Source organism: Oenanthe melanoleuca, chromosome 10 (assembly GCF_029582105.1).
Source record: "Oenanthe melanoleuca isolate GR-GAL-2019-014 chromosome 10, OMel1.0, whole genome shotgun sequence".
Taxonomy (NCBI): Eukaryota; Metazoa; Chordata; class Aves; order Passeriformes; family Muscicapidae; genus Oenanthe; species Oenanthe melanoleuca.
The window spans coordinates 3,568,617-3,591,077 of NC_079344.1; the positions used below are offsets into that span (position 1 = coordinate 3,568,617).

The 22,461-nt window shown below is 42.2% G+C and overlaps 3 protein-coding genes across 5 annotated transcripts; 2 read left to right on the top strand and 1 right to left on the bottom strand.

Moving 5' to 3' along the window:
• Window positions 1–916: 916 nt before the first annotated feature.
• Window positions 917–4,931, top strand: TM2D3 (TM2 domain containing 3). The gene is made up of 6 exons (XM_056499524.1): window positions 917–1,054; window positions 1,950–2,048; window positions 2,802–2,959; window positions 3,472–3,646; window positions 4,223–4,298; window positions 4,576–4,931. The coding sequence occupies exons 1-6, from the start codon at window positions 967–969 to the stop codon at window positions 4,739–4,741; spliced, it is 762 nt and encodes a 253-aa protein (XP_056355499.1). The 5' UTR covers window positions 917–966; the 3' UTR covers window positions 4,742–4,931.
• A 93-nt stretch (window positions 4,932–5,024) lies between these two features.
• On the top strand, window positions 5,025–21,468 carry ADAL (adenosine deaminase like). Of its 3 annotated transcripts, XM_056499523.1 has the most exons (11): window positions 5,025–5,885; window positions 7,315–7,445; window positions 7,938–7,998; window positions 8,383–8,470; window positions 9,059–9,140; window positions 9,840–9,966; window positions 10,610–10,690; window positions 11,296–11,434; window positions 11,886–11,986; window positions 14,205–14,347; window positions 21,112–21,468. In XM_056499523.1, the coding sequence occupies exons 1-10, from the start codon at window positions 5,565–5,567 to the stop codon at window positions 14,325–14,327; spliced, it is 1,254 nt and encodes a 417-aa protein (XP_056355498.1). In that variant the 5' UTR covers window positions 5,025–5,564; the 3' UTR covers window positions 14,328–14,347; window positions 21,112–21,468. The 3 variants fall into 3 exon arrangements, with proteins under 3 accessions (XP_056355498.1, XP_056355497.1, XP_056355496.1); XM_056499522.1 differs by lacking the exon at window positions 21,112–21,468 and having other exon boundaries at window positions 14,205–14,529; XM_056499521.1 differs by lacking the exons at window positions 14,205–14,347; window positions 21,112–21,468 and adding an exon at window positions 12,891–13,821.
• On the bottom strand, window positions 14,679–22,059 carry LARP6 (La ribonucleoprotein 6, translational regulator). The gene is made up of 3 exons (XM_056499520.1): window positions 21,545–22,059; window positions 17,679–17,871; window positions 14,679–16,634 (listed from the first exon to the last, which is right to left on the bottom strand). The coding sequence occupies exons 1-3, from the start codon at window positions 21,724–21,726 to the stop codon at window positions 15,564–15,566; spliced, it is 1,446 nt and encodes a 481-aa protein (XP_056355495.1). The 5' UTR covers window positions 21,727–22,059; the 3' UTR covers window positions 14,679–15,563.
• Window positions 22,060–22,461: the final 402 nt, after the last annotated feature.

Below are 22,461 nucleotides of genomic sequence, written 5' to 3' on the forward strand. Positions count from 1 at the left end.
TGAAGCAGAAGCTACAATTTAGTGCATAAATATTAACACAAATACAAAGCTTATGTTTTACTTCTGCCTCATACTTGTGAACACTCGTACTGTGTTTAATAGGTCTATGTTTGGTTTTGTGGGTGTGTTTTTATCTCCTGCTTCTAAAAGAAAAAGGAAAAAAAAACAAACATTGAAGCAGCAAGTCCTGGGAAAGCTTTCTGTTCTGTGACTGATTAACACGGCAACTTTAATTTCTATTTCCGTATTTTATAAATACATTTCTTTTTATGGACTATCGCTTTCGTTTTCTATGTGTGATATATGCAGCCCGCAGCATTCGGATTCTGAGGTTTTTACAGCGAATTTGGCCCTTGCCGGTGCCCGCCTCAGCCGTGAGGGGCGGCCCTGGGCGTGTCCTCTGCCGTGAGGGGCGGCCCTGGGCGGTGCCCGCATCTGCCTTGAGGGGCGGCCTTGGGCGGTGCCCTCTGCCGTGAGGGGCGGCTTTGGGCGGTGCCCTCTGCCGTGAGGGGCGGCCTTGGGCGGTGCCCTCTGCCGTGAGGGGCGGCCCTGGGCGGTGCCCTCTGCCGTGAGGGGCGGCCCTGGGCGTGTCCTCTGCCGTGAGGGGCGGCTTTGGGCGGTGCCCTCTGCCGTGAGGGGCGGCTTTGGGCGGTGCCCTCTGCCGTGAGGGGCGGCCCTGGGCGTGTCCTCTGCCGTGAGGGGCGGCCTTGGGCGGTGCCCTCTGCCGTGAGGGGCGGCCTTGGGCGTGTCCTCTGCCTTGAGGGGCGGCCCTGGGCGGTGCCCTCTGCCGTGAGGGGCGGCTTTGGGCGGTGCCCTCTGCCGTGAGGGGCGGCTTTGGGCGGTGCCCTCTGCCGTGAGGGGCGGCCCTGGGCGTGTCCTCTGCCGTGAGGGGCGGCCCCTCAGCAGGGACGGCCCCGCCCCATCCCGCCCCCTGGCGGCGGCGCGGGGCCCGGCGGGTGCTGCAAGATGGCGGCGCAGTGGTGGCGGCGCGCCCTGCGCGGGCTCTGCGGGGCCGCGCTGTTCCTGTCCCAGCTCTCCGTCCTCTCGGGCCGCGGTGAGCGCGGCGGCCGGGCCGAGACAGGGCGGCGGGGGTGGGAGAAGGAGCAGGGGCTCCGGCTGGGGTCTGGGGTGGGGGCGGCTGCCCCGAGCGGCAGTGGCCTTTCCCCGCGGCCAGGGCTGAGCGCGGGTCCGGCGCGGAGGTGGCGGTGACCGCGGCGGGGTGAGGATGCGCTGCCGCTCCCCTGACTGAGGGCGAAGCGGCTGTTTCGGACATGGCCGCATTTCATGTGCCGGCTCTTGCGCGGTTGGGGCTGAAGTGCTCCGTGTCAAGGCAAAACATGGGCCAGGCCTCGCTCGCCGACTCGTCTGCTGCTTTATTACACAGCACCTTTTGTATCTGTTCTTTGTCGCGAACGTGTGTGGCTCAAAACGTCCTGGGGCACCTCGAACAAAGCTGCCTCTCCTCCTTCCACCCGTGCCGGAGGCTGCCGTGAGGGCTCGGCAGGGGCTGGCACATCGCGGCTCTCCCGAGCCCTGGGCAGCGATCCCCGCAGAACCCGCGCGTAGCGCCGGCATGAACACTGAACACTTGCCGCGCCTCCCGAGCCGTTCCTCTATTCCATCTTCCATCAGAGAACTGCTTGCATTGCTCCGTTAAATGGCATTGTTCTGTAGAAAACATCGTGTAAAATCTGCTTTCTGAGCATCCTTTTAATTCTCATGAATCAAAAAATAAGATTGAATGGAAATAAATGTAGTTCCTTGTCTTAAAGGAACAGTTCCGTTCTAATGCTCTTTCCAGCGTTTAACATAAATATCCCACTATTAGTAGAACAGGAAAACAGGTTTTCTTCTACTTGCATTTTCATATCAGAGTGCTGAAATCAAACTGTTTCTGAAGATGAATTTTGTTCCAGAAATTTCACTTTCTGCATGTTTTTGTCTTGTAGCGGGATCTTTGATGACAACAAAGCTTTCACAGCCACAGTCTACACTGGCAAAAAGCCTAACTTCAACAAGTACAAATGCTCCCTATTTTAAACTGTTAGGTAAGGTATTATGTTCTTTCTTTTGTTTGTTATCTGTGGATCCTTCTCAGTCTTGAGTCTAAAAGTTCTTGAATCAAGTCTTAGAAATCTGTACGGTGGTAAGAAGCATTGCAGTGTAATGCATTATGAATTGCCCTTCAATGACCATAACGATTACTTTAGGTTATCTAATTAGAAAACTGGTCCATATAAGAACTAGACAATGGTAGGTTAAAGTACCATTGTGGTATATATGGTTTATACCCCTCAGGATGATGGAGGTTCTTGAAAAACTCCAGCCTCCTGCAAGAACTTGTTCCCTGTCCACCATCAGTACAGCTTTGTAGCTCGCTGAGGGTGTATCAGGACTGGCAGAAATGCTGTTCTTGCTGGCAGTTTAAGAGGTGATACTGTACACATGCAAACTGCAAATGGCTGAGGTAGCTGTGGCCCTAATTAGAGCTCAGCTCAAAGTAGGTTACCCGTGTCACCCTGCTGCTATTCCTGAACTGATTATTTCTGCTGAGGAGCACTGGGTGAGGCAGCACTAATCTCCTAAGCTCAGTCCTGGTGCTGTGGTGAAGTGTTGGCTGGTGTCCTGTATGGAGACCTGTGGCTCTCACAGCACAGGCTGGGATTGCTGCTCCATGTACAGTGAAGAAAAGCCTTTATACAGTGTCAGTGCATGTGTTTGTTTAAAAAAACATGTATATATACTTTGGACTGTTTAGCTTTTTATACTTGGGTTCTTAATTCACTTATTACACCTTTCAGAAAGTACAGAAATTCCACCTTACTTGACTAATTGTCCCAGCAACGGGCTTTGCAGTAGATTGCCACCAGACTGCATGACATGTAACACAAACTATTCCTGTGTATATGGGAAGACGGCAACTTTTGATTGCAAAGTCAAGCCACATGTTCACTGTGTTGTAAGTAATCCATTACTCTTAATCCCAGATGTAAGTAATTAAACTGTGGCATCTTGTCTTAAAATGCAGAATATTGATTTCCAGGTTCTGATGTAGGCAGGTTCTGTAATAAGTTTGATCACTCACTGTGGGCTGTTGAAGAGGCAGGCCTGCCCTTCCCTAGTTTGCCTTTCTTGCCTTGGATCTTTTCATTACCTGGCCATGCCTTTGAATTAAACCATTCCAAACATTTTGAGAGTGGGGAGGCTAAATATCTGTTAGAGCTATGAACTGACCTTACAGGTGAGACGAAATGAGTCCTCCTTTTGGCAGCTGCCTCTAGATTGGGGGAATCAGGAATGTTAAACCTGGCTTTGATGCCTCTTTGGTGGCTTTCTATTCTACTCTCTAAGAGGTAGCAAGCAGAACAATTGTTCTTTTGCCCAAAATGTCTACTCATGAAATCTAATTTGATACTGCACATTGATTTTTGGTTTTAATACTATTAAAGTGATAGTGCTGTCCTTTTACAGGATGAGAATAACCACGAGCAGGAGAACTTTACAATTAACATGACGTGCCAGTTTTGCTGGCAGCTTGCCACAAGTGATTATGTCTGTACCAATTCCACAAACTGCATGACAGTTTCCTGCCCTCGACAACGATATAATGCAACTTGCACGGTCCGGGATCACATTCATTGCCTAGGTAAGGTGGGCAAAGCCAGATTTCTCTAAAGAATTTTTCACATATATTGTAGTGGGTGAATACAAAGATTGTTGATGTCCTTTTGGATTAACAGCCTGCACCTTGATGAATCTACTGAATATTTTTATTGTTACATCTTATTTTTTAGCATATGAGTGACATCTAACTGCAAACGTTGGCTTATTATACTGTTGTATACTATCACGCCAGAGAAAACAGGTTTTTTTTTTGTCAACTTCTGTGACTTGAACTTACTTGAACCTACTAGTGGTCTGATTCTCAGACCACTAATAGAATCAATATCAAATGTCTCCATAGGCCAAATAAATAAAATTATGCTGGTTCCATCTAACTAGGCTTAATTTTCCCTCTGTTCACTGACTTTTCTGTTATGGGACCAAGATTGAAGGAACAGAGAACTGTAGGGTATAAGTCAGCTTTTGTGTTGACAATTGTTTCTCAGTTAGTGTCAATCCTTTCAGACTCCCTTTGGGAAAATATAGTATCTTCTTTCTTATAATTTTCTTCCTTATTTTACAGTCTTTGTTTATCGCATTGATATTTTCCAATGTTTAGGTAACCGTGTCTTTCCTAAGATGCTCTATTGCAACTGGACTGGAGGTTATAAGTGGTCTACAGCCTTGGCACTAAGGTAAGCAGGAACTATTGAATCATTTCAAGCTAAAATAGATTAGTTTTCTTTAAAATCTTCAGGTTCTGTGGTTTTGTCCTTGGTATTTTTGAAAGGTGTGCCAAATAACCAGTATTTCAGATAGTCTAGCTTGAAATGGTGGGCATAGAATGCATGAGGGTTCACAGGCAGCAATGCTGGCTGTCTTCAGCAGACACAGCTGAAAGAAAAACACTTGGGTACCAAAGCTCAGTTCCTCTAAAAATAATAATAATGAATCATATTTTTATTCTTATAGCATCACCCTTGGTGGATTTGGTGCCGATCGTTTCTATTTGGGTCAGTGGCGGGAAGGTCTGGGAAAACTCTTCAGCTTCGGTGGACTTGGAATATGGACACTAATTGATGTGCTGCTAATAGGTGTTGGCTATGTGGGACCTGCAGATGGATCTCTCTATATTTAAATGTGGGTGCATTGTGTTTCGGAGAGGAGTCGTTGCCTGCAAAGGGCTCTAAATAAACAAGAGTGGAGGTTTGAACCTTTGAGGTAGAATGAAGAACAGCTGTTTGTTCTATATGCATACATTTTAATGTACAGTATCTGTACTTGGTTTGCCTTTTTAACTAAGGTCAAATAAAAGAGTGGATCACTGAGTAAGTTGAAATTAATTTCATTTCTTCTATGGACATGGTATTTTTCTATGAAAAAAAAATTGAGCAGCTAACCAAATTCTCCACTTGAGCTTGGATGATCTGTAAGGCCCCCAAAGACCTGCAAACTTATTTGAATATTGAATTGTTTACTTCATATCTCTATGCTTGAATTTAATTCTAAAGCTAACTTCCCTAAATATGTCTGTAATTTTCTTTTGTATTTGTGGGAGGATAATTTATTTGCCAGAGTTATGTGGGTAGAATGTAAATCACCATGTTTTATGATGTTAATTACATTAACTTGGTTTGTAACATACCAAGAGCTAATATCTGCTTAGGGACTCGACTTTAAATTGTGGGGGGTTTAGAATTAGACTGCAGTAACAGTAGAGGCTAAATATGAAATAATGAAGCAGGATTTTTTGATTGTTCAGAATAACTTTGTTTTGGTTGGGTTTGACCTACACATCAGTGAAAGTTACAGTTCCTATTTTTGTGCTATCAGGCTTGCCAAATTACTTTTAAAAAGGGTTGGCAATATAATCGATGAGTTTATCCACTTAGGACTTAGTGACGCTATAATGTAGCAGAGTAGTGCCATTGCAGGATGCCAACTTTGTGTACTCGCGGTAAATGCCCGGCCGTGCACACCCTTCGCCCGGGACCGGAGCCGCCGCTGCTGTAGCACTGCGGTGCTGTCGGGGCTGGAAATGCTATCGCTTGAATAAACTGCGCCTTGCAGCTTTCCTGGTGTTATTACTGTCAGTGTTTGCCGTGGCCTCGGCTCGGCCCCGCGCCGTGCAGGTGCCGGGGGCGGGCCCGGGGGCGGTGCCACCGCCCAGCCCGGCCCGGCTTGGCTCGTCCCGCCCCGCCGGCACAGCAGCCACCATGGCGGCAGAGCGGGACCGGGACCGCGAGCGGGAGCTGCGCTTCTACCGGCGGCTGCCCAAAGCGGTGAGCGGCGGGGAGCGGCGGGCCCGGACCCTCCTCCGGAGGCTCCGGGTCGGGGCTCGGGCTGCAGGCGGAGAGACACAGAGCGGCAGAAGCTGCTGCTGCCTCGGGGTTCTTCCCCAGCGCGCGTTTGCTGAGGGCCTCACCCCTCCGCAAAATGCAATCGGGTGTTTGCCTGTCCGGTTTGTTTACAGACCTTGCTGACTAATCTAATTGCAATTAAATCCTTTGAGCGCGATCTTCATTTTCTCTTTTTGTCCTATTTCCCCTCAGTCTAGCCAAGAAGTCTGGCTCAGATAACGCTTTTCTCCATGTTCCAGGGGTGTGCCGTACTTGTGGCATATCAGTGCAAGCCTTCCGCAGGAGTGCGTGCGGATTTATCGGGCTTCGTGTGCCGCACGTCCTCCAGCACAGATCTCGCACAGGCGGTGCACGGGCGCACCGCAGACCCGCTCCAGGCCGCATCATCCTTGCATTCCAGTGTTCCTTTTTACTGTGTTGCTTTTCAGGGTGTATGTTTAATGTCTGACGGAATTCTGTGAGTTAATTGTAAGCTTGTGAAAAATGTAAGGCAGTTGTAGCACTGTGTATCTGGCTCAGTCACCAGAAACTGTAAGCAGCCACAGCTCCTGGTGCTTGGAGTTACAATTTCAACATGTTTTCCAATGTGAAGCTTGAAGAGAAGTATTGAATTTTTCTTTTCCTATTGAGAATGGATGTGTAGAGGGAAATGAGATGTGGGTAACAAAGTAGATGCTTTGTAGATACATTTTGAATCAGTTGGGAGGGCACTAGAGACTTATTCCTTAAGTCAGGAGATAATGAGGAAAGGTGAAGTAAGGAATGGAGCTGAGGATCATAGGCTTGGAGCTCAAAGTCGGGATGTCCATAGGAAGTCAGGCAGAAAGAGGCCTCAGGCAAAGGAGTGCAGTTACTGCAGTTGCTGTTCATGATCGAGTCCTGCTGCATCTCTGGTGTGTGTTTGATCTTCAGAGTATGAACAAAAGGAAGGGGAGTGGGTAGACACCTTTTGCTATTTTTTGAGTGATGGACGTGCAATTTAACTTGCAGTGGATGGAGAGGGTTCTTGAATCCTTACTGCACTTTCTGCATTACTGAGGCACCTGCTGGCTTCCTCCTCACCTTGGGTCATACCACCAAAAGAATTGTCTGGAGAGCTCTTTGCTGAACCAGCTGTGCTCCCATGGAGACCAGTGCCAGCTGCAGCCACGAAGTTAGAGAAAAGAAATAGAGTAGTTCTCACTTGAAGCAGTGCTTGCAAAAACCTAAGGAGGTTATTATTAGCCAAAATGCAGATAACTGTTATTTTCAAACTCAGAGTGAAACACTGATGTAGGATTTGAGAACAATAGTACAAACAAGGTGCAGAAGCTATCCTTTTTGTAAGTCCATAGAATTTTTATTTCTGTAGGAACTCCATGCTCATTTGAACGGCTGTATCAGTTCTGCTACTATGAAGAAACTCATGGCCCAGAAGCCAAACCTTCAGATCCAGAATGGAATGACTGTGATTGACAAAGGAAAGAAAAGAACTTTAGATGAGTGAGTATATGCATATGTGTGATGGACATTTAAAGGTTTTTTAATTACGTTGAAAACAGAAATGTGTGGTTTTATACACTAACTGCAGAAAATATGTTTTTAGGAATCTCATAGATTTTTTTGATATTTGTGTCTACAGAGTAATTTCTCAGGTGCTTGCAAACTAGAAGGAGAAGTCTCATTGATTAATTCCTTCTTTAAAGGATTGAAGTTTTTCTCTTAGATCATAGGCTTTTCAGAGAATATTGACTCACATAGTTTCCTTTTATGGAAACTTCATGTTTTCTTTCAAAGAACTTTGTGGTAGTAACAACTTTTGTTGCAAATGCTTTTTTAGTATCTAAAATTAGAAATTTCCGTTCAGATGGTTCTTTGTATTTCAAGCTGCAATCTGATTAGTTGATTTCAGTGGATAGGTGTTTTTAAAATGTAGATTTTTTCCTAAATACTCATTCAGTGTCTTTCCAATTAATTTTTAAAATTTTATTTTAGATGTTTTCAGATGTTTCAGATCATCTATCGGGTTACCACAAGGACTGAAGATATTTTACTGGTAAATTAATTGAAAGTTCACTTAAAACAAGCAAGCAATACACACAGTTGGAACTCAATGCTCTTAATCCAGATGATTCTAAGTTACAATATCAACAATAGTACCTTTCAATTGAAGGTCAGAATAATTATTGTAAAACACTTCTCTCTTCACTATCCTCACTAGCTCTCTTCACTATCCCTGAAGGAATCAAAGGTGCTTCTGTGTGGTAGTATTTCCACAGACACTAAAAAGGACTAAAAGGGATGACTAAAAGCACATTGGGCCTGAAAACACTGAAAGTGTTTCACAACAAAAAATAACTGGGTCTTTTAGTTGTGAAGGAAAATATAACTAATTATAAGTATGACTTTTATTATGTTGAATGCACTTTTACTTAATCAGGTAACTAAAGATGTCATTAAAGAATTTGCTGATGATGGTGTCAAGTATCTGGAATTGAGAAGCACTCCAAGAGAAGAAAATTCCACAGGTACAGTCTGTTCTGGTATTTAATTCGTGATCTTCTTGCATGATAAAACTTAGTTAAAGACTATATTAATAACAAGTAAAGTAAAATGTAGTTGGCTCAATAAAAATATACTTTAAATATGAAAGCTAAGATTTAACTATGTAAAAGCATATCACTTTTCTATTAGGTTTTTGAGGACAAAAGTATGTTGGTCATAAGAACTCTAAGACCCACAAGATGGGGTTATTCACTTGAGTATGCCATCTTAGTCTGCTAATATTTTTAATAGCTGATATATTTTACTTTTGTTATTTTGTTGGGTTTTTTTTCTTCTAGGTGTGCTTTAGCAGAAACACATAATAGAAGTCCTCTTGAGATTCTCTGATTCACACAGTCATTTTAATTTTTCCACATACTTAGGAGGAGGCTTAGTTCAAATGTGTGCTTCACAATAAAGCTATATTTATAGATAGAATTAGAATTATGTGAGTTAGAAAACTATATGGTCTAAAATCACAGGTGCAGCCTAGGAGACTAGAGACCTGGGTGTGCAATATGATAGAAATTATTTAAAATATGTTTGTTCCAAACGTGTGCATGTGTTTGCAGGTATGACCAAAAGGATGTATGTTGAAACTGTACTTGAGGGTATAAAGCAGTGTCAAGAAGAAGGCTTGGATATAGATGTAAGGTAAATAAAGCATGTGGAATATCTGAATATCTCTGTTTCAAGGTTTTGTGTAGTCTGATGCTTATGTTTGCGGAGAGGTTTACAAACATCAGTATAGGAAAGAAAATTGTTCTTAAACCAGATTACATGAAGTGGAAACAGATAATTCATATGGAAACCTGACTATTTGTCTTCTTTTTTACTGCTGAAGAAGAGAACTGCGTGAAACCTGTCATCTCTAAGACTGTCCATTCTTTGCAACATTTTCAGAAAAGAAGTGTTTTTCATGGAATTGGCTCCTTTTTCACATCTTAGCTTCATTGCAAAGATTTTGTTTGGTTAGCTGTACAAGCAGCCTGCTGTAAAGAAGAGCTGGTCCTGAGCAGCAGAGAAGTTTCAGAAGGTGTCAGTGATTGTTTGGAGTCAGTTTGCTCTCCTGTCTTTTATACCCTCACTAGAAACCCTTACTAGATCTGTTTGTGAAAGCTGAAGGATTTTCATCCTTCATGTGTGGTATTGCATGTCATGGGCCAACTATTTATCTGTTTGTGTCCTTCTGCACTTTAGTACCTTGATTCCTAGAACAGTTTCCTATAAAAATACTCTCTATACTCAGCCATGAAGGATATGAAGTGCCATTTTTGGTTGATATCAGATCTGTTGAGCTCCTGTTATTACAGCTTGTATATAATTTAATAATTTAATACATTTCTGTCTCAGGCTGTTAATAGCAATAAACAGAAGAGATGGCCCAGAAATTGCTAAGCAGACTGTTAAACTTGCTGAAGAGTTCCTGCATTCCAGTGATGGGGTTTTGGTAGGACTTGACCTCAGTGGGGATCCCACTGTAAGTTTTTGCTTTATTTTAGCCTGTTCAGAAGATAAATGTATAATGTTGTGTAACAGCAGGTGCTTCTAGCCATAGTTTTTTCTCACAAGTTTTTGTCTAATTTTTTTGCCTGCCTGGAATGGATTGATACTGGGTTAATCCCTGTTGCTGTAAGAGCTAGATACTCTTAACAAAGAATCCTTAGATTAATATGTGACTGAGAAAAGAACCACTGAAAAACAGTGTTTATCTGGAAAATGTCTGTACCTGAGTTGTGCCAGTCAGATTAATTGGGTGGAGGCAAGTTGTTTAAATTTGTTTAGCTTGTTTTGTATTAAGAAAGCAAAAATATTTGAGGACAGCTGTCAAGCTGAAGTGAAATTAGCTCTAGGTGGTAGCTGTGTAAAAGTATAAAATTAAACACAATTGGCTTGTAAGTCTTGGGCATCATCTGAGCTACTGGTGTTTGATCCATTGGTCTAAACCATGTGGCAGAGGGTTGTTTGACTTGCTGCATTCCAAACTGAAGTAATGGGTAAAGTGGAATAACTAAATGCAACTGTATTTGAGTGTAGTGTTTGGATATTGCTAGACTTCTTACGGTAATGACGGGGATTTTGTCAAATAAACTGAAGAATAGTGATGTGTTCCTGTTTTCCAGGCAGGACGTGGTCAAGATTTTTTGGAACCACTCTCAGAAGCAAAAAAAGCAGGTCTAAAGCTGGCACTGCATCTTTCTGAGGTAAAAGGTTTGTTTATTTTGGTGCTTCTCTGTGATGGTCATTTTGTGAAAATCTCAATGAAACTAAAATTACCTTCTGTGCATTTTGAACTTCTCAGGCCAAAGTATTAATGGTTCGGGGCATTTGACAAGAGACAAGAAAACAAGCAGAAATCTTCAACCTTTTGTTCTAAATCTGAACAGCCAGATTATTGCTTCCTGTACTATATCTATTGTGGGTTTAGGTGTGAAATTGAAGTTAGGAGCTTTCTGAGAGATTCACTGCTTTCTTCCTGGTATTTTATTGGAAATCATGTGTAGTGAAATCCACAGTTTCATGAACAGCAAGCTCTGTTAGTTCCACTGGTATGAGTAGGAAGACTTGACCTTCTCCTCAAATGGTGGCTGGAATTAGCTCCAAGCAGTCCAATAAATACTGAAGATTGTTAGTTATTTTTTCAGAAAATTAAGCAGGACCTATGATGTCATCTGCATATTTATACTTGTTTCTATTTCACTAACACTCTTATCTGAAAGAGATGCTGTGAAGGTAGAACTGAAAGTCCATTGTAATTATATAATGTGCTGTTTTATGGTGCCTTGAATGTGACATATATCCTTTCTAGATTCCAAATCAAGAAGAGGAGACCAGGATTCTCCTGGGCCTGCCTCCTGACAGAATTGGACATGGAACATTTCTCAATTCTACAGCAGCAGGTTCTGAAGAGATAGTGTCACTGGTTCAGCAGAATCGTATACCTATTGGTAAGGAAAACATATTTACCATGACTTGATCTCTGGATATCAGAACAGGATTTGTACTGCTGATCTAGTGACACCAGTTTGTCTCTGACTAGAGGTGGCTTGGACAAATGTGACAATGAGACTTGCCCATAAAGATACACTCATGACACTTGTGGGGTTTTTGGCACCTCTATGGCAGCAGACAACAGCTGATGTCTCGGAAGCAAATCATAAGCTGTCATTACAAGACTATGTGGTGGTTCTGTATCTGGTTTGCAAGCTCCCTCGCAGTTTTATACCCCAAAGAAATTGGTTGCCAAACTTTCCTCTAAAGAAATTACCAAAGAAGCATAGAAAATCAAGGAAACAACAGTAGCTGATTTAAATTTTTATTCAGGACCTTTCTAAATCAATTTTAGCATGTCTCTTGTTTTAATATATGTCCTCATTTCTTTTTCTGTTTCTCCTTTAGAATTTTGCATGACATCAAACATAAAATCTCAGACAGTGCCTTCCTGTGACAAACACCATTTTGGATACTGGTACAACATGGGCCATCCTGCAGTGCTTTGTGTAAGTTTTTTGATTTTTAAGCAGGTATTTAGGCAAAGGGTTAAACTTACTAAGTTGGAGAAGTCTTTATCTGTTTATGGATCAGAATTGACTTACAATTTCTAACCTTGTAGCAAATAATTTGCTTTTAGGAAATCATAATATTCTGTTTGAGAAGTGCTTTTAATTCAAATGGGAATTGCTAGTATTTATCTTGTATACTACTGTATATTGTAAATTATACTACTGTATATTGTATGCTACTGTTCTATTGTAAAGCCAGGCCTTTTTTCTGTAGGATAAGATGTAGGACAAGCAATGAACTTCATAGCTCTTTGCACAATGGCAGATTTCTCTTAAAAGCCATGGCTGCAGTGCTTGCATATGAACCTGTGATTACCTGACTGTTCATTGTGTTGGGTGAGAGCTCCTAAGTTCCCTTGATAGTTCATTAAGGTCTTTAATCATTAAAGTACTTGTGCTGCTATTGGCAGGGTTTTACTATTTTCCTGTTAGTTTAACCCCCATAATCCATAGCACTGTCCAAGTGTGTGTGTGTATGTATATATAAACATGTGCTGATCTGGGGAAAGGGAAAAGAGGAATAGGACCTGCACATACTGACATACCTTGAATATATGCAGCATTTGCTAGCCATCTTTCTAGCAATTTTAGTAAGAAATCCTATTTCCTTGATAAATCATGCTATCATTTTAAGAAGTTTTCTTATATGTTTGAATAATTTCTTAATTTTTAGTGAAAATAGGGCAAATAGAGAATAAAATAACTATGCACAGATAAAAGAACAGTGGAATAAAATGTGAGACAGCAAGGTAAAACTGGTTTGTATGTATAGAAAAAACCTTTTTGAAATAGAGGAACTAATTTAAACTTTTTTATTTCTTTCCTTTCAATTTAACTCTAGACTGATGATAAAGGCGTCTTTGCAACTGATCTATCGCAAGAATATGAGCTGGTTGCAAAAACATTTAATCTGACTCAATCACAGATGTGGGATCTTTCCTACGAATCAATCAACTATATTTTTGCTTCACATGCAGTAAAATCCAAGTTAAGGGAACAGTGGTGTAAGCTGAAGCCAGCTCTGTTTGAGTAATCAAACTGTTGTCCTAAATAGCTCTGTTGTATTAGCTGAGTTAATAAGATTTTTTTAAATGAAGTCCCTGGCTTTTTTCAGACCTCAGGGTTTTAATTCCAGCTATAAACTGCCTGTGTAAAATTAAGGCAACTGGAATGCATTCCTTGTTACTGGGGACAGAAGTAAGTGTCCTTTTGGTAGTTGAGAAGGGCACTCAACTAGTGACTACAATGCCAAATGTGTTGTCACCTTGTTTCTCTTGAGCTGATATGGCATTTTAAAAAACAATGAGTTGAAATATGTCATCATAATATAAACATTTGAGGGCTGGAACAAAATGAAGGCAGAGCTATTGGTGTCTAAAACATCTCTGTTGTCAGCAGTCCACCAAGCAGTTTGAACGTGTGGTGTGTATTTTTGGGGTTTGTATTATTTTCAGGTTTTGAGCTATTGATTGAATGTGAAGACAGAAACAAACTCAGGGAGAACAAAATATTTATCCCAAGGAATTAATATTGTATCTGGCTTTATTGTTGTACATATATGACTGAAGCTGTGTGGATTGAGTAGCACGTGGAGATCTCTGCTAGAGCTCTGGGCACTGGCAGTGTGTAGGCATTTAAAAATCTTGAATGCCTTCAGTAACTGAGCTACTTGGCAAAGTGGTCTCACTCTTAAAATGCTTTTTAGAATTGCTGTTTGTTGTGTAAAAAAAAGCAATAAAAATAGCCTCAAGCTCCATTTTTGAAACAACCACTTCAAGGTGTGCACATGTGTGTTTGAGCTCTGCAGAAGAGAAGCAGGATTGTGGGGTGAGTCCTGCCTGCCAGCCTCGCCCCTGCTGCTTTGGCAGCCCCTGTCTCTCCCTGCCCTGGGCAGCCACAGGGTTCACTCTGCCCTCTCCAAGCACCGGCCTGTGTGTCCTAGTGCTGAGAGCTCACAAAGTCTGTGAATGTGCACATGCTGCAGTTTGTGTAATGGGAGTTGGGAGGTCACTTGGAGGATTCCGTTTGGGTGCAGTAAAAGAACCAGGAATGTATGTGGGTGGCTGAAGAGCAACACATAGAACTGGGATTTCTGTATATAGGAGTCAACTGTGTGTTACTACAGTTATTTACACAGCAGAAATGTTACACTTAGGAAGCTGGACAGGATGTGGACTTTTGGAATGAAGAATCACCATATGACGAGACCTTTGTCATGCACAGTTCCCCAGCTGACTTGGGATTGCACCTTGAAACGCTCTTTCCATCCCTGGGCTAGTTTTCCAGAGTTTAACTTTTGTAAGTAAAACTGCAGTTTCTTTCTTTGACTTCATGTAACATTATAGTTAATTTTAACTTAAGTACTTCTTGCTGAGCCTGCTTGTCACATTCTGAGTTAGCAGTGACATAACCACTGTTTAGCTTATAATATTGTATAAAAATGACTCTGACACACAGAGTGGAGCATGACCACAGAATTAACCGTCAGTAATGGGGCAGAGAAGGTTTTTTTCCCTGAATGCAATGGAAATTTTAAATAATTGCTACTAGAATTTCATGTGGTAAAAGATGAGGTTTAAGTTATTTATTCATGTGTAGCTCAACTTATTTTTAAAGTAAACAAAATAGATTTAGAGTTAATATTTTTATTTTCATCTGATTATACAAGAGAACATATACAGAGCAGTCTCCAGTGCTCAGTGTCTTACTCATTAAAATGCACACTGGTCCTATTGAACAATACTGCTTTGGTGATGTATGTGAGAACAACTGCTCACTGTGGCATTGGCTTCTCAGGCAAACAGAGGAAGTCTTCAAAACCTCAGTTCCTCATGGTGAGACTAGTAACATTCCATAGCTTTTCATAAGACAACCACTAAACTGTAAGTACACACTGTTCCTCAGGATCCTAGCTTGGCAAAAAATGTACTTACATCAATGATCTATATGCTTGCTTGAATATTTAGGTGTTTCAAAATAATACATTAAAAAGAATGGATGCAGGTAAGGGCCCTGCATTAGCTAAGTGATTCAGCTGATTAAAAGGCTGGAACGTCCCTCCTGCAAGGCCAAGAGAGTGGGCACTCGTTAGATTGGAGTGGAGAGGGCTCTGGGGAAAGATCTCATCAAGGTTTTTAAATATCTAATGAGAAGTAAAGAGGATGGAGCCAGGCACTTCTCAACGATACCCAGTAACAGGAAAAGGGGCACAAACTGGTTCTGTGTGGGTGGTTGAACATGAGAACACATCACCCAGACAGGCTGGGGAGTCTGTCCTTGCAGATACTCAAACCTATTAGCAAAGGAGGTGGACTAGGCAATCTCCAGAGATGCCTTCCAACCTCATCTGTTCTGTGAAGAAAACATACAAATATACAAATGATAAAGTCTCTATATAAATACAAAAGCTTTTAAAATTAAATACTGACTTAACTGTGTCATTCAAGCGACAACTTTTCACCAGGCTTGGTCACCAGCAGTTGGCTGATTTGTGAAACTGTCTTTAAAGAATAGTCTATTCACCCTTCATAGCCTTCCTTCTTTCACAGCCATTGTGGAATCCTTTGGTGCCATCAGGACCTTTGGGCAGCCGCAGCACCCCTACAGGGAGACCGTCTGCATTTTGTATTTTCCGAGCCATCATGGGACTGCAGACAGGACTCTTCTCTTGTGTCAGATTCTGAGATTTTCTTCTCTGCACCCAGGGGCTCCCAGAAGGAGTGATGCTGCTATCTGAGGAATAATCAGTGTATTTCCTTGGAATTTCAGGGCTAGTGCTTGGGTTAAGCTTGCTGTCTTCAGCCAGCGGAGATTTTTTGGTTACTTTTCTTAGTGAAGATGGACTGTTCCAAGGACTTGATCTGGGTGACAAATTAGGACTCAAATGGTTGTTTGGGTGGACGATGGGGCTCAAATTCCTCGTAGTATTTGTTGTGGTACATTTGCGTCCTGACAGTGGGGATGTAGGATTGCTCTCTGGGTCAGAGGAGCTGTTTGCTGAAGATTCATCACCAGCAAATTGAAGTTCCTCAACTCTCTTGTTAAGGGATCGAGTCTTCTTAAGGCTCTTGCTGGTATCTTCATCACGATTCTTGTCTTTGGGAACTTTTTTCTTTGGTGGTTTCATGCCTATTAGGACAACTTTCATGCTGGTCTCTTTGTTTTCAGCACACATGAAATCATGAGCACGTATGGCAGCTTCTACTTCTTCAAATTCTATAATTGCACATTCCTGGGTTCCCAGCTGAGTGTATCGATTGCTGACCCTCCTGATATCAGGTGGGAGATCCCTGCCAGGCTTGAGAATACGAACTGATGAAATTACACCAAAAGTTACAAAGGCTTTGAGGAGATGCTCCATTATCCTTTCTTGCATGCATCCGTTTTCTTCTTTGTTCAGGGCCTGCAGCTCAGAAATCATGTGGATGTCATATACCAGTAGCATCCTGGTAGGGATATTTTCACTTGGAAACACTGGAACTGGAGTATTTCTTCGAACCTTTTTGTTATCATCGTTGAGCTCCAGAGTGTTCGAGTACTTCAGTGCATAGGCTGTGGTTCTCCAGTCACGGGTAAGGTGTTTCACCTTTGGGACAGACACAGGTTAAGCACCACAACTGAACAACCCAATCAAATTAATCACTGAATTTTAAGGCAGGTACAGGCTTCAGTCTACAAACAGAACCCTGGATTTAAGATTCATTCAGCAGACTTAGTGAAAAAGTTAACAGTTTTCATGCTACTATGGGCATCAGTGAGCTCCTATAAAGCTCATGTCCTGTTGAAACTAATGAAAACAGGAACTGGCACTAAAGCTCAAACTGGAAATCATTGCTACATAGACTTGAACCATGATCAAAATGTGTGTTCTAGGGAGGTTATGTCTGCCAAGCAAGAAGCCTTGTTAAGTTTAGGCCTTCATTGTATTGAACTATCTTTCCTCCCTCAAAAATCTTGGTCTAAAAAACACCTCAAACTTTTCAATTTTCATTAAATGTTTATAAAGAGTTTTATCTGTTACCAGTATAATCTGTTTGAAGTAGTCTGAAGAAATTGAGAGTGCCTTAACTTCTAGACTGAATAACTCTGCAGGACTATGAGATTTAGAATCTTGACAAAGTGTTTCTGGTGTAATTCTAGAAATCAGTTACATACAGATTTACACAGGTCTTTCTAATGTAAGGAGGGGAAAAAGAAAAATAAATAAAACTCACTTCAAGATTAAGGGCCTTCAGTTACCAGATACTTTATACTACACTTCATTTTTGGTTCTCCGTCCAAAAGTTGGAGAGTCCACTGTCCTTTCTTAGAGAAAGGAATGTAACTTTACCAGGACTACCCAGCTGTTCATGAGTAGTTGCCATGGAAATTAACTTTATCTAATATCCTCCTGTCTCCAAGAATGCTCATTTAAAATCATACAGGCTTTTAAACCAGTTATTTCCCTAGCCAGTCATCAACGAGTTCAGCAGTTAAGGTTCTGGATGAATACAAACCTAACCATCATAGCAAAACCAGGCAGATAAAGACTATAAAATTGCCTGTATAAAATATTACTTTAATCTCTTCTACTGTTTTTAGATTCATCAGGCTTGCATGAGACCCTTCAAGTCTTAAAAAATTAGCTTACCTTCTTAAATGAAGTGAGGAGTTTAACACTGACATAACCCATCTTATTTCTTCTCACATGCTTCAGAAGGAAGGCATCTTTCTCAAGGTTCTCATCTGAGAAGTAATATTCAATCTGTGCTATTAACTTCTGGATCAGGTCATTTTCTGGTGGTTTCCAGTTCTGGTCAGAGTCATCATCATTTTCCCCACCACTGGAAAACAGTTAAATCATTTTATCAACAGCTCTTCATCTTCTATTAGTGGATTCAAATAGCCTTTCAAAAATGAAAGGCCATAACCATTATGCTGGTTCCAGCTGCCTTTAGCTGTGGGCACTGGACAGGTATAACCCCCCAGCTGAGCCAGCAGGCTAGCTCAGAGGATGAAGCTTTCCAGTCAGCATGGGGAGTCAAGTTTCTGAGCTCATTCCAAAAGCTGATCTCAGTGCAGAACAATGAGACATCTACCCTAAGCTTGAAAGCACTGCCAACTCAAATCCTCCACCAAAACATGTAATGAAGATGCACTGACACTTGGTACTATACAAAGTTCCTCCTGTGACAGTGTTATATTTTTCAGTATGATGCTATTAAACATAGGCCTAATCTTTTTTTGTGAGTAGTCACATACCAGAGAATGGATATTCCAATTTGATGCAGTCATGATTTCTTAAGCCTCTTCACTGCATGAATGCAGGAGCTGATATCCAGGAAGTAAGAAGGACTGACATGCATGTTTTACAGGTCACTTCCAGAGTGATGGAGTAACATAACCATCCAGCAGTTTACCACAGAGGCTAAACCTGCCAGCTCATGTAGCTCAGGAACAGGCTTATATGCACACATGCAGGTTCCTCAGAAATCATTCTCATTTCTTCTCTTTACCTCCCATCATAATGTCTGGGTTCCTGGGCAAAATGGAGCACTGTTGGGCTTCCTATTCCTCTAAAAATACTGCAGCCATGGATTCAAGATAAACGTCTTGCCACATGCAGTTACAGCAACATGTTTGTTGCTGAAATAGAAATTTCCATTTAGAGATGACTAAAATAGAAAAGTCTTTCTTAAGTCAGAGTCATTTTTTAAGCTGTTAGTGGTCTAGTTTTGTTGTGGGATCATCATTAAAAAAATTTAAAAAATAAAATCATCCACTAAGTACCCCATAAATAATGTATTAGTTTGGTCTCCCAGGTATGTTAGCAATGAAAAGAAGCAGCCATGCATTTCCCCAAAATTGTCTTAAGTGGCTTTTGCAGCCTTTGAAATCCTTAGGGAGAGGAGCAGGCATCACACTGGAGTGCTGTGAGGCCAGTCTGGCAGGGAGGATGCAGCTGCTGTATCCCCTGCCCTGGACAGTTCTGTTGTTATTTAGTTGTCATTCAGTTGTTATGGTTCTTCTGATGATAGGACAACACATCAGATATATGTGGATACTCACTTGCACAATCCTAGAAGTCTCCCTGGTAAAAAACTCCGTAGCCTTTAATAAGGTACGGTTCAAAGGAATGACAAGAATGAGAGAGCAGGACAAAGAATTTATGTTTTTTGGCAAAGCCAGAAGTGGAGGATAATAGATGAAGTTATGATTAAGATGGTAAAAAATATCTAATGCCCAGCTGTGGGTTCTGGTTTCAGAAGGAAGCAAAAACCAATGGTGTTTATTTTTCATTCATGATAGTCCCATCCCACTACTTCATTTACTACCCATTCAGAATCAGTCTGGGTACAAGAAGCTTGGAACATTTCTGCCTTTTTACATATCCACACTCTGCAAGGAAAAGGATGCCTTTGTTTTAGGGATTCATTAGCACAGATATTTGCAGGTGTTTGTTTACAGACAAAAAGGGGTGTTGTGCTTTGGAAAACAACAAAATTTAATGGCACGTTTGCAGAGATCGGCACCATCCCTACCTACAGCCTTAACACACTGATTCAGGGTGAAACGAGCCTCATTTCACCTCTCAAATATTGGTCACAGTTTAACCTAAATGCTATTTCTATGTTTGGCAGACAAGCCAGCTTTTACAAAATCTCGTGGGCTGTTACAACAGTCCTCATTAAAGGCTGTATGAAAATAGCACCTACAATAAATGCAGAAATTTCTAACTAGCTCCATATTAATTTGTGATAATGATCAACTGGTAGCACGTCTAGGGTATCAACTGTATCACAGAAGTAGTTGTTAATAATTTCAGTTGACATTGACAAAGAACCAAAACCTAGTAATTATTCACAATTTTATTTTTTTATTCAGAGCTTTGTTATGATGTGCTTATAAAACAGAATGAAAAACAATCTTTTAACATGGTGACTCATCTGGCCATTAGTCACACAAGAAACTAAACACATCTACAGAAAGAGCAGATTTGGAATTTTAAATATCAAGACTCACAAATAATATATTAAATTATTTGGATAGCATCTAACCTTCTGAAAATTTTTAGCTGAGTCTCCAAGTGAATAAAGTATTGTATTAATGAGTACTATGTAGCAATCTAATTTATAACTTCCAAGAGTACAGTCACTCAAAGGCAATCCACATTTGTCAACAAAAACATGAATACAGTACTGGGTGCCTACTGATGGCAAGTTGTCTGCAGGCTTCAGCTGGAGAGTGAGATGGCTCTTTCCCAGCAGTTTTAGATCATCCCTAATAATTTTCCAAATGTTTGTAGACAATTTCCTATCAGATGCTGCATTCCCAAAAAGGAAATCCTTAGGTAAGGTTATATGTAAATGGTAAGTGTATATGTATATATACAAGGTATATGTAAATGGGAAGTGTAAACTCCATTCACCTACTTTTACTGCAGTCTTTAGAGTTCTCTCCATGGCTGTACCTCTGGCCTTTCCTAGGTCAGGAAGGGGCCATTTACAAAAAGGCAACCTCCACAAGGACTGAATATACATCAACAATGTCAGCAAACATTTCTGAAGACATCACCTACTGCAGAGGACTAAATAAGTAACACTTAACAGCAGCTATTGTCTTTCAAAGATTGAAAAAATAACAATTTTTTTCCCTAGTCTACGCCAGTTCTAGAAGCTCTTCAGAAGTAATACTATCATAGATAACAAATGTAAATAATATCCCGAGTTTAAGAAATCAGTAATTGGAAAGCAATACTGTAGGCTGCTGTACGTATTTATAAAAATGCAGCAGTCAGATATGATTGTGGAATAACTGACTCAATTTAAAAACCTTAACTGTGGCTAACTATGTTCATCTCCTGTTACTGTAGTCCACAGTTGACAATTTTGGCAGCTACAGAAAATTTCTCACTCCTCTACTACCCCACTGTAATTTAAAATAATATATTGCAGCTCATTCTAAGTCAAGGCTTGGTATGAATTTAGAAAATCAATTAGAAACAATAAATGTTCAAACAAGATAGTGGATTTCTTGCTACTGTACCTAAATCTTTATGTGACAATTTATTACTCCATCTGCAGCTTTAGTACAAACCACAGGATGAACTACAACTAGTAGAGCTTTGTCTCTCTGCAATTTGCTGGCACAAAAATCCTGGATGATCGTTTTACAAGTAAGAGATTCTGGTAAGCATCAAAACTATTTCAGGCCACCAAGCCAAAACGGGCAAAAAGGGAGAAAACCCCCAAAACATCAAACTCCAAAACACAGCTACAATTAACCCCCAAAATCCTTCTGTAAAACGCAGTGAACTGAAAATGTCGCGGGCACCGCAGCCCGGCGGTTCTGGGACGCAGCCCGGGCGGAGCTATCGCTGCTGCGGGCAGCTCCTCCCGCAGGGTGTCCCTGCCGTTCCCGGTGTCTCCCACCCGCCCCTCGGCGTTGCATCAGCCGGGCCCGCTCCGTTCGGGGGTGTCCGCACGGCCCCGCCCGCGGCCCTGCCCGGGGGCTCACCTGGAGCGCCCGCAGCGCCCCGAATCCTCCTCGCTGCAGCTGGGGCACGGCGCTCCGCCGCCCCTCTCCTCCTCTTCGTCCTCCTCGTCCCCGTCCTGGACGGCCACTCGGATCTGCACGGGGCCGCTCCCCGCCCGCAGCTCGGGCGCGGCCCCGGGCTCGGCCGGCTGCGGCTGGGCCATGGCGCTGCCCGGTCGGGCTCAGCCCGCCGCCGCACCAGCGATGCCCCGGCTTGCGACAGCGTCCGGCCGCCTCCCCTGCTGTCCCCCCGTCCCCTCCCGCTGGGGCGGCGCTCCCAGCTCCACTCCCCCGCACGGCAGCGGGAGGGTCCGACCCTCCTCCAGCCCTGCCGCCCCCGGGCAGCTGCTGAGTCCCTTTCCTTGGCGGCCCAATAGAGACCGCTTCGGTTTCCTCAGAAAACAGCGGGCTCCTCGCCGGGAAGCAGCGTCTTAGCTTCTCTTCTCTTGCTACAGCCTTGGGGTTTCGCCGCTGCTCCCTGACCAGAGCGTTGCGTTTTACGAGTCAGAAAGGTTTTACCGGGGTAAGTATGGTTTAAATGCCGAGGGTGAAATTTGGAAATAAGATACACGAGTCAACAAGGACGTGTTGGTTTTGCAGAGGAGTTTCCTCTATAGTTCTACATGGCACTTACAGAGAATAAAAACATTCCCCCTTAGAACTAATTTAATTAGAGGCCCTTTTTCTGAAACACTTAGGCTATGATTTTTTTGAACTTTAGACTATTTCACTATATTTCAGTGGACTGTTTCAGCTACTAAAGTGAAATTAACATTCATGTGCTAAATACTAGAATCAAAGGCTTTTCGATTTGCTATGTAAATACTTACTCTTCACTCAAGGAAGGTCTTTTTTTTATTACTCTGTGCCCAAACCGCTAAATGATCTTTAAATTACAA